At 41.0% G+C, this 9,985-nt stretch overlaps 1 protein-coding gene across 1 annotated transcript; it reads right to left on the reverse strand.

Moving 5' to 3' along the window:
- Nucleotides 1-266: 266 nt before the first annotated feature.
- On the reverse strand, nt 267-7,194 carry ZBTB1 (zinc finger and BTB domain containing 1). Its single transcript, XM_073638674.1, has 2 exons — nt 6,777-7,194; nt 267-4,468 (listed from the first exon to the last, which is right to left on the reverse strand). The coding sequence occupies exons 1-2, from the start codon at nt 6,798-6,800 to the stop codon at nt 2,384-2,386; spliced, it is 2,109 nt and encodes a 702-aa protein (XP_073494775.1). The 5' UTR covers nt 6,801-7,194; the 3' UTR covers nt 267-2,383.
- Between the last annotated feature and the right edge of the window lie 2,791 nt (nt 7,195-9,985).

Here is a 9,985-nt window from a genome sequence, read left to right on the forward strand (position 1 = left end):
GCCCCTTAGAAAACTAATGAGAGTCCGCAGGTCTCTGGTCCGGCCACCCAGAACCACCGGCCAGGGTCCTGCAAATCTTTATGGTCATCTCTATTTCTATCTTATGAGCGTTAAACCAAAGAGTCCTCCAGAAGAACAGAGATCACGTCAAGAGACCCGGCAGTCGGACAGGTTCTCCCATGCCCAGGTTTCATGGATGTGTGACACTGGCCATACTAGACCACAATAGCATCCCATTAAAAAATAACAAAAAAACGTATCCAATAGAAGTTCCACAATTCTTTTAATTGCACTTGTTTCTTGTTTTGTATCTTCTCATGATGGCATGGTGCTACACAAAAAAAAAACATACATAAATACTTATTACTGTGTATAATATTCAATTAGTACCAATAAGGGCTCCCTAGATTATAAAACAAGTGGAATACATAAAGAACTTGAAATACTAGAAAAAGGTGCTATGCTTTACAGTAATTCCACACACCGGCAACATGGCAAGAAATCGTGCTCTATATAGGGGGTAGAAGGGCAGCGATGATACATTCTGTCAGTTCTACATAAGTTTCCTTTTGGAGAAATGTTTTGTAACAGGTTATGAATAATGAAAAACGAAAAAAATATAAAAAAAAATATCAGATACATTTTTACAGGATACCCCGACCCAAACACTAAAGTATTTATATACACAAGTGATACATTAAACTTTGTGAACCCTTCAGAATTTTCCAGATTTCTGCACAAATTTGATCAGATTTGAAAGTAGATAATGAATCGAATTACCCAAGCTAAAAATATACACTTTTATCACTTTTTTTTTTATTGAGGAAAATAATCCAATATCACATGTCGGTGAGCGGCCAAAGTATATGAACCTTTAGAATTCGCAGATAATTTGAAGAGGAAAATTAGTCTGGTGTTTTTAAATTAATGGGATGACAATCAGGAGCGGGTGGGAGACACCTTTTATTTACCCCCTTAACGACCTGGGAACTTTTTGTTTTATTTTCTCCCCTTGTTCCGAGAACTATAACTTTTTACATTTTTATTGGTATAGCTATATGTGGGCTTGTTTTTTTTTTTTGCTAATCAAGTTGAAGTTTTGATTAACACCATTCATTTTACTATATAATGTTCTGAAAAATGGGGGGGGGGGATTAAAATGAAGCAAAATTGTGAAAAAAAAAAATATGCCATTGTTTTTTTGGGGATCTTTTAATCGCCTGTTTGTATAGAAAAATGACCTGGCAAAATGATTCTCCAAGTCAGTATGATTATGACAATATTTAACATGTCCAGTTTTTCTTGTTATTTTAGCAGTGAAAGACAATTCAAAAATGTATAAAAAAAAGGTCGCTATTTTCTGAGAACCGTAAAGGTATGTGCATACAGTGCCTGAAAAAGAGCTTAACAACCGTTAAAAAGAATGAATTCTTAGTGCCGCATAAGGGCTTATTTACTGCGAGCTGAGCTGATGTTTTTATTGATACCTTTTTGTTGTAAATATGATATTTTGATCACTTTTAATTGTATGTATTTTTTATAAGAACTGCGGTGACCAAAAATACGGCATTTCTTTCATTTTTCTTTTTGGTGTTCAATAAGGGAGGCGATTCAATTTATTTGTTTGTTTTTATATTTTTGTTCCAATTATACTTTATGTTATAATCCCCTTAGGAAACTTGAACTTGTAACTGTTCGATTGCTTATATTACAGTCTGCAATACCACAGTATTGCAGGATATAGGGAAACCATGGATCTCCTATCGAGCTCAGTCTGTTGTTTTGGACTCCACTAATCCACAGTCAAGACAGATTATGTATAAATGGAGGAAATTCAAGACCATTATTACCGTTCTCAGCAGTGGTCGACCAAAAAGACTACTCAAAGAGCAAGGCATAGACTAGACCACGAGGTCTCGGTCTCAAAAGGTACCCAAGGTAATCTATAAGTAACTAAAAGGCCTCTCTCACAGTGGCTAATGTTAATGTTCATGAGTCCGCCATCAGGACATTGAACAACAATATTGTGCATGGTAGATTTAGAAGGAGAAAGTCATTGCTAACGATCATCTGGATCAGTTAGATCAAGGCACATGACTATTGGAACAATGTTTTGGTTTAAATGAGAAGCATTATGCTTGGAGAAAGAAAAGTATAAAAACTTAATACCATCTGGGAAACGTGGTGGTGGTAGTATCATGGTTTGGGCCTGTTTTGCTGCATCAGGGCCATGATTGCTGCCATGCGGTTACTTATGCAGACATATGGAAAATTCTGAAGAATTGACAAACTTTCAAGAATCGCTATACATCATAAAACTAGACAGTTATGTATACATTTTAGACCTTTGGTTGCTTTTCCATATAGGTAGCTATTTTAAAGTCTAGGCTTTCTTAAAATGCTTGGAGTTGTAGTGCGACCTCATATCCTTCCTCAAGTTAAATTTTGCACCACATACTCCGCAAGTATACAGATGAATATCCATGTGTTCCTCTAGAAGTTCGTTATTTGGGAAGATCTGAAAGCACACCTGGCATATAGTTTCGCCTGCTGCTAAGTGGGAGATCATGTGACGCACATGGTCATGTTTGCGAAAGTTTCCTTGGTCGCAAAGTGAGCAAACGTATCTAGCCATGCCCGTGTGCATATCATTATGAAGCCTGAGCTGGCGCTCCCGTAAAAACTGCTTCCCACAAATCTGGCATGAAAACTGCTTCTCCTTGGTGTGTACGGTATAATGTTCTCGAAGGTGGCAGCGCTGGAAGAAGCCTTTGCCGCAGATGTCACAGAAATGTTTTCTTCGATGATCTTTATCGGTGTCATCAGAAACTGAACCTCTGAAGACTTCATGGTCCAAGCAGTGAGACATGTGCTCTACCACCAGGTTCTCGGCCTCAAAACGCTGCCCACAATTAGGACAACGGTAAGGGCAGGAAGAATTTTTATAAACCTGTCTGCCATTTATAGACCCTTCATTTAAGTCATCCCACATGTCTGCTAGCACCTCACCCATTCCTGAGGTCTCCTCAATGCCATCTTCAAAGTGCATCCTCTCTTCGACATTTCTCTCATCGGTGTCGAGTCGCTCCTGAGCTTCTCCACATCTTTGAGCATGTTCTTGAAGTTGTCTACCTTTCACAAGGATTTGCCCACATTTGCCGCATGCACATATATTTTCTATGTGTTGAGACAGATAGTGGGAGGAGAGGTCATGCTCGGTGACGGTCGCACCGCACAGCTCACATGCCATTTCGGATGCTCCTTCGCTGATTTCTGCACCATCTTGATCCAGAAAGTCAACATCTTTTCTACCCAACGCTTGATGCAAATTGACAGACTTCTGATTCGTATTTTTATATTGTTCACTGACGTAATAGCCACCAAGTGCCTCATCGACGTCATCATCTAACTCATCGATGTCCGAGGACTCAAAATATTCTTTATCAGAGATTTTTACAATATTAATATCATCCATTTCCACAATGGAGTTCTCATCAGCTTCGATTTTAATAATGACAGAGTTCTTCTCGGTAGTGTCTATGGTTTCACTTTTTATTTGGTCTAGACTGATGGGTGTATTTTTTGCACTTTCAGAAGACATGGACGCCTCCAAACACTGACTCGAGTCTGCTCTTTGCATGTTGTCTTGGGTTGGAGAAAACTTAGAGGCAGGTGATTCGCTGCCGCTCTGACTATGATCGTTACTGGAGTTTTCTCTATTTTGGAAGAAATGCCTGTTTGTGCAGGTTTGAGAGTGCTCGTCGAGAAGTTTTTCACAGCTGAAAGCAAAGCCACAACTCTCACAGGTGTAACTGCGACCGAAGCGTCTGCTCCCACGATCTCTTGGGTTAGACACTTTTGGGGAAGGGGTTTTCTTGCAGATGTTCTGCATCTGTTTACGCAGCGTGGAAGGCATGCTGGGTTCGGTTGGCTTTTCTGAAATAGTGTTTACAGGTAATGCTGGCTCCGATGGCCACCTGCTCGGTTCCTCTATGCTTTTTGCGATGGGTTCTTCATACATACGGACGCCAAAAACCATTTTGCTACTCAGGCTACTCGATGCAGAAGAGGTGCACTTAATTGAAGAATCGTTATCTTGTATGTCTTCCAAGCAGTCAGGGATAACATAGAGCTGCAGGTAACTCATGGCATTCTTTAACTGCTCAAAAGTTTCCGGGGCTTTGAGGATTTTACCCAAGTACATGAACTGTAGTATCAAGTCAAAACATTCGGCGGTGATCTTGGTGTTGGTGAGATTGATCTGTGCCATGGCGTGCGGATGATTTATGAACATCATTTTAAAATAGGAACTGCAGGCGGCCAGGACGGCCTTGTGGGCTTGGAAGTAGGTATCATTGATGGAGATACAGCAATCACAGAGGAACCCCCATTCTCTCTGGTTGTAGAGTTGCTGAAGCACGTAACTACAGTGGCTTGCTTTTCCCATCATGATTTGTTTCAGCGATACCTTTATGGAAAAAAAAAAGAAAATATTGTTATTTAACTTTATATATCATAACATGCACTTCAGATCATTTTTAGATGAGCAAATTAATAACCAGTCCAAAAAAAAGAGAAACGATTTTCATCCATAATGTCATCCATACGTTTTTTTTGTTTTTTTTTTACATCTGTATGGCACCAGATTTTATCATTGTTATGACAGGTGAGCGCTGCAGCCCATCAGTGGCCACTGTCCAAGTAGTGGATAACACGTCAGTTTTTCTCTTTTTCTCGTACGTGGAGAGAAAAAAAAAAGTTTCTCCACCTTCTCTTTTCGGTCAATCTGTGAAAGTCGGATGTCATCCCAGTGCTGCCGGATTTTTTAACGGACCCATAAACTTGCATTCACGATTTTGATTCGAGCCTCAAAATAAAATGGGACATGTCTCCGTGCACCACTCAGTCTGAGAAAAAAAAAAATCGTACGAGTGCACAGGCCCATAGACTATCATAGGTACGAGAAAAAATAGCACTCCTATGAGAAAATCGGACGTGTGAACAATCCCCAAGTGTGTGGGATTCCCGTCTGCAAAAAGACACAGCTATGGCTCCCGGCAGGCCACTGCTCAGATGTTATTTATGGCAGCTTATATTTTGTGAATTTCATAGCCATGGCACGGTTCACATGTCTGTGTTTTTTTGTGAACGAGTGTTTGCAAAAAAAGAAAAAATGGACAGGTCCATTTTTGATCCATGTTGTGAATGAAATTCACCTATTCAAATCAATGGGTGAATGAAAAAAACGGACAGTACACGGACGCCATCCATGTGTCATCTGTGTGCAAACAGTCGGTATGTGATCTGAGTCATGGATCAAACTTGATTATTCAAATCGCTGGGTTTGCAAAATAAATATATATATTATATATTATATATCAGTAATGAAAAATGTATGTTTTTTCATCATATGCAAAAAAAAACACCAAAACATGTGTCTTAATGAGGCCTAAGTGTGCGCAAAATGTTAAAATGCAAGCAATGCACAATGATACAACCAACTAGTCTGTGCTCATGGCGTGGGGATACAGAGTGTGCCGCTACATTAGTCTACATATGATCAGAACGGACAATTTCAACCAAAATAATTGATTATTTCAGGGTTGTGGAGTCGGGAGTCAGTATAAAATGGACTGACTCCAACTCCTAAAATAGATAATAAATGGGGTACAGTAATTCAATGCAGTTTGTGGGGAATATTTTTTTCATAAGAATTTGGGAAAGTTATGAAATGTCCTATAAATGTCTGTCCTATTCCTGATCTAAGGGTCTAGACTTTTAGCGGAGATGAATCTGTGCTACAGTAAATTTATCACTTAAACATGAGCCGTGGATGAGGGAGTCGGAGTCGTGGAGTCGGTGTCATGGAAATTGAGGAGACGGAGGTTTGGCTTACTGACTCCACAGCCCTGGATTATCATTATCTGAGTGATCAGTGGGGATCCAGTGGATAAGTGATAATTTGTTATATGCAGAATACCCCTTTAAGGAGGCCATTAACCTACTTCTATGTAATCTTTAAGGTCACCTTAAAGGAATTCTGATTAAAACAAATTTTTCATACATCCAATGGACAATCACAGATCACCTGAACGAGCGCCTGCATTACCAGAAGCACAGATCGGCATACTGCCTGCCATTACAAAGTCTACGGCAGTTGTGAAGAAAAACCCTCTAAGGCCCCCAAAACTTCCGTGACAGCCCTATTTGTTTTGGCACATAGATGGGAGATCTAAGCACAGGACCCCTGTATAATCCCCATATGCACTAAGACCCCTGTGTATGGCATGTAAATATACCGCCACCTTCTGCAGATCTGGTCACAGCAGCATGACAAGTGACAAGAATGCTATTACACTGCCATCATATTCTCCCTGTTATCTAGTATCGGCCAATATGACACAATCTCCAGTGCACAGGGCTCCTCCACCTGTCAGACTCAGAGATGTGACCCTACAAGCATAGGAAGGGATGCAATGTCCTCCCCCTCCTCCACTCTGTGTTGTCATTATATGACGTCACATCCCCCAGACAGCCAATAGCACAGCTCCTATGAGTTGCAACTTGCTGGTGGCTATGGCCTGTCAATCAAAACTGCAACCCGGGAACTAGCCCCTTCAATGCTGACAGTAGCCACCTATTGTGAAAGTGGGAGTAAAACGTGCATCGGACAGCAGTGCAGTGACTGGCTGCTCAGTGATGTGTGTGCTGTGCAGGAGCTGCTGCCATCAGTGCAATCACATAATGACCACAGAGGAAGGAGAAGCCGCACTCACCTTGCTGATGGGCTCCGGCTGCATGCAAATATGGCTGTCCTGGAGTGGTGGACACAGCCTGGGCAAGGGCTGGACTGGCTGGCAGTGTCTGTGCTCCCTGATGCCAGAGAGTGGGGGAGCCGTCCCCCTGCACCAAGAACCCCGAATCCCACCTGATGGAGACCCCCGATCAGTGACTCAATCACCGATCTCCTCGCTGCCCCGAGAGCATTAAGGGGAAGGGGAGGCCACACTCGGCTTCTTCCGTCTATGTCTGCTCTGATTCCTGACGCCCCCTGCTGGACACTTACGAGTAACACACGGTCAATGCTGTATGGGAAATATCCATAACAAGCAAAGTACTGGGGGAACTGCATAAATAACAACTACCTTATTATTTTATTATTTTTTCGTCCACTTATTTTATTTTATTGGTGAAAAGTTGGGGTGAGTTAAACTTTTTTTTTTTTTTTTAAATATTAAAATCTTTCACCTACTTTTTTTTAAGTCCCTATAGGGGACTTAAATATTTCAGCATTGCAGAATGTAGAAAAATTTCAATCAAAGATGGTGGCGTCAGGAGGGCGTTCATGGCTGCCATGGTAATCCACCAGCACATAAAACATAGATCGTAACCATCTAAATGGTTACACAGCAGCGATCAGAGCTAGCGCTGGTCGCTACTGCTAGGGCTCATTCACACAACCGTATTTTTGGTCCGTAGAAAAAAAAAACTACTGCACTTGGACCAATGTCATTCAATGGGGCAGTGCAGATGAGCCATTTTTTTTATTCACTTACTGAATCTGCGTGTGAAAGAATCTGCAGCATGCACTTGTTTCTTCCGTAAATCAGACGGGACTCACCCATTTAAGTCTAAAAAAATCGGATGCCATCCATATAGCGTCCATTTTTTCCGGATACATTGCAATTCTTTAACGTAGGAAACTGTAAATGGTCTTGTAAATCATTAATAGCTGCTGCAGTAAAAAAAAAACGAATTGTGCACAGATGACAAGCGGGAAAAAAAAAATCTTCAACAAATAGCGCACGTGGTTCATGAATTTTGACCAAAATAAAAAAATAAATTATTATTTTTGTGACTGCACCTAAAATGTCATAAAATTTGCAAACAATTTCAATCGTACATAAAATTACTCCAGTTGGTGGAAGGAGTACATTGGTGCAAAAATTCTGATGAAATGATGAATCAGACAAATTATTATTATTATAGCGCCATTTATTCCATAGCGCTTTACATGGGAAAATCTGGAAAGCCTATAGCACGCCAACAATAAATAAACAAAAAACAAGCGAACGCATAAAATAGGCTTTAAAAAAATTTTTAAAGGAAGAATAATGAAAATTAAGCAAAAAACACAAAAAAACAGTAATGCAATAATTAATTGGGCCCTTAATGCTAAGCTAAAAAAATAAGTCATAGACTTAACCCCAATAGGTGGCGCCACATTCATTCAATATAAATAGTTAAAAGAAAATAATGAATCAGTAAATGTTGCATTCCGGGTACATTCAACTTAGACTTTTACAGTAAAATGTACATATGCTACATAAAGATTGTGTTGTGGAATCACCCTTTGTACTGGAGAATTTCTGTATTTTCATGCAGATTATTTCCGCTACATTTGGATGGGTGCTGGATCTGTGATGTCGGACATACATGACAGCTACATGCGGTCTGATTTTCACGGCCAGACTGAATGGAAAAGGTAGAGAAGCTTTTTTTTCTCCACCTCCATAAAATTTGGACCACACTCTGATCAGAGTCTAATTAGCATAATCGAACCGATTTTGTCTGATGAGAGAAAAACGGTCATGTGACATAGCCTTAGGCCACAACCCCACTATCAGTATTCGGTCAGTATTTTTTCTCAGGAGTTTATGATAAATGCAGAATTGGTGACTTGTTTCTATTATACCTTTTCTCTGATTGTTCCTCACCTGGTTTTGGCTCCCAGTCCTGAGAAAAAATACTGACGGAATACTGATAGTGGGGCCGTGGCCTTCGTGAAAAAAAGTGATGCAACTAAGATGACACCTGAGTAAAAAAAAAAAAATGGGCCGGTTTTCTTAGATTGTAACACAAGGATGTGTGAATCTGGCCCATTGTTTTTTGTTTTTTTTTTACCTATCTATGTCAACATGCCAGAGTCCAGACTGGCCGCTGGTCTCCTGACCTGAAATCAACAGCCTTACAGGCACATATGAGGGTTTCTACAGTATTTCAGGTCAGGAGAAGCTTGGCTGGTCCGTATATTGTGGTCTGACCTTAGACTGTGAAACATTAATGTGAGAGACCAACCTAAGACTACTGAAACGGAGGGTATGAACAAGAGATTTTCACCTGGCTTGCCCAGAATCCTGAAAGGCCAGTCTGTCAAGTTAGGCTGGGGTGACGTCTACATCCAGGCCTCCTTTGCAGATTCATATATGTAATGTACAGTGATAGTCACCATGATGGAAACCTGATAACCCTGACAAGTGTAACGGAGTGGGACTGACTGATAGCATAAATTAAGCACATAGTCTTTTAGGGAATATAGCCCTTTATATATATAAAAAAAAATCACACCTTTAGGGTGCAGGCGGCCGTATACCTCTTGCGATGCTCGCATCACACGGCACAGACTGGCCGGCACCTCCTCTGACCTGAGCATGACAGCGTGATGTATTTCTATGCAGCTGTCATGCTCAGGTCAGGAGAGCAGACAGCCAGTATGATGATTGCAATGTGATCATAGTAAGAGTTATACGGCCGTCTGCGCCCTTAGTGCTCTAATCGCTGCCTTAGTTTTGCAGAAACTGAAGTAATCAAACATGCTGATTAGAGTGTACAGTGCACCCTGGGTGTAGCCAAGGGGCTCAGTGCAATGCTCCACCCACTGACTTTGCATGCCCTGCCTCCCTCACTGGTGATTGACAGCTATCGCTTGCCTGGAGAAAGCACTTTCTTTAGAAGTGCTGGCTTGTCTAACACTAGTGAGGCAGGCAGGACATGCAAAACCAGGGTCCATAAAGATGCACTGAGCTTCTTAGCCACGCCCAGATTGCCCCAAGCACCCTAATTAGCATATATTTACACTTCACTTTCAGCAGAGATTATTAGAGCACTGTGATTATTTTTTTCTTACGTTTTATCTGTGTATTTCTATACAGCCATCACGCTCAGGTTGGTAGCGCCGCTGGCCAGTCCGCACACTGCGATGCGA

This window comes from Phyllobates terribilis, unplaced genomic scaffold (genome assembly GCF_046119375.1).
Source record: "Phyllobates terribilis strain yellow unplaced genomic scaffold, ASM4611937v1 Scaffold_7__3_contigs__length_470593459, whole genome shotgun sequence".
In the NCBI taxonomy this organism is placed as follows: Eukaryota; Metazoa; Chordata; class Amphibia; order Anura; family Dendrobatidae; genus Phyllobates; species Phyllobates terribilis.

Excerpts from the sequence above, each read along its gene's own strand:
- ZBTB1 (XM_073638674.1), bottom strand. The coding sequence starts at position 6,800 with ATGCAGCCGGAGCCCATCAGCAAG. Across the intron at positions 4,469-6,776 it reads AGCCGGAGCCCATCAGCAAG|GTATCGCTGAAACAAATCAT; the intron begins GTGAGTGCGGCT and ends TTTTCCATAAAG.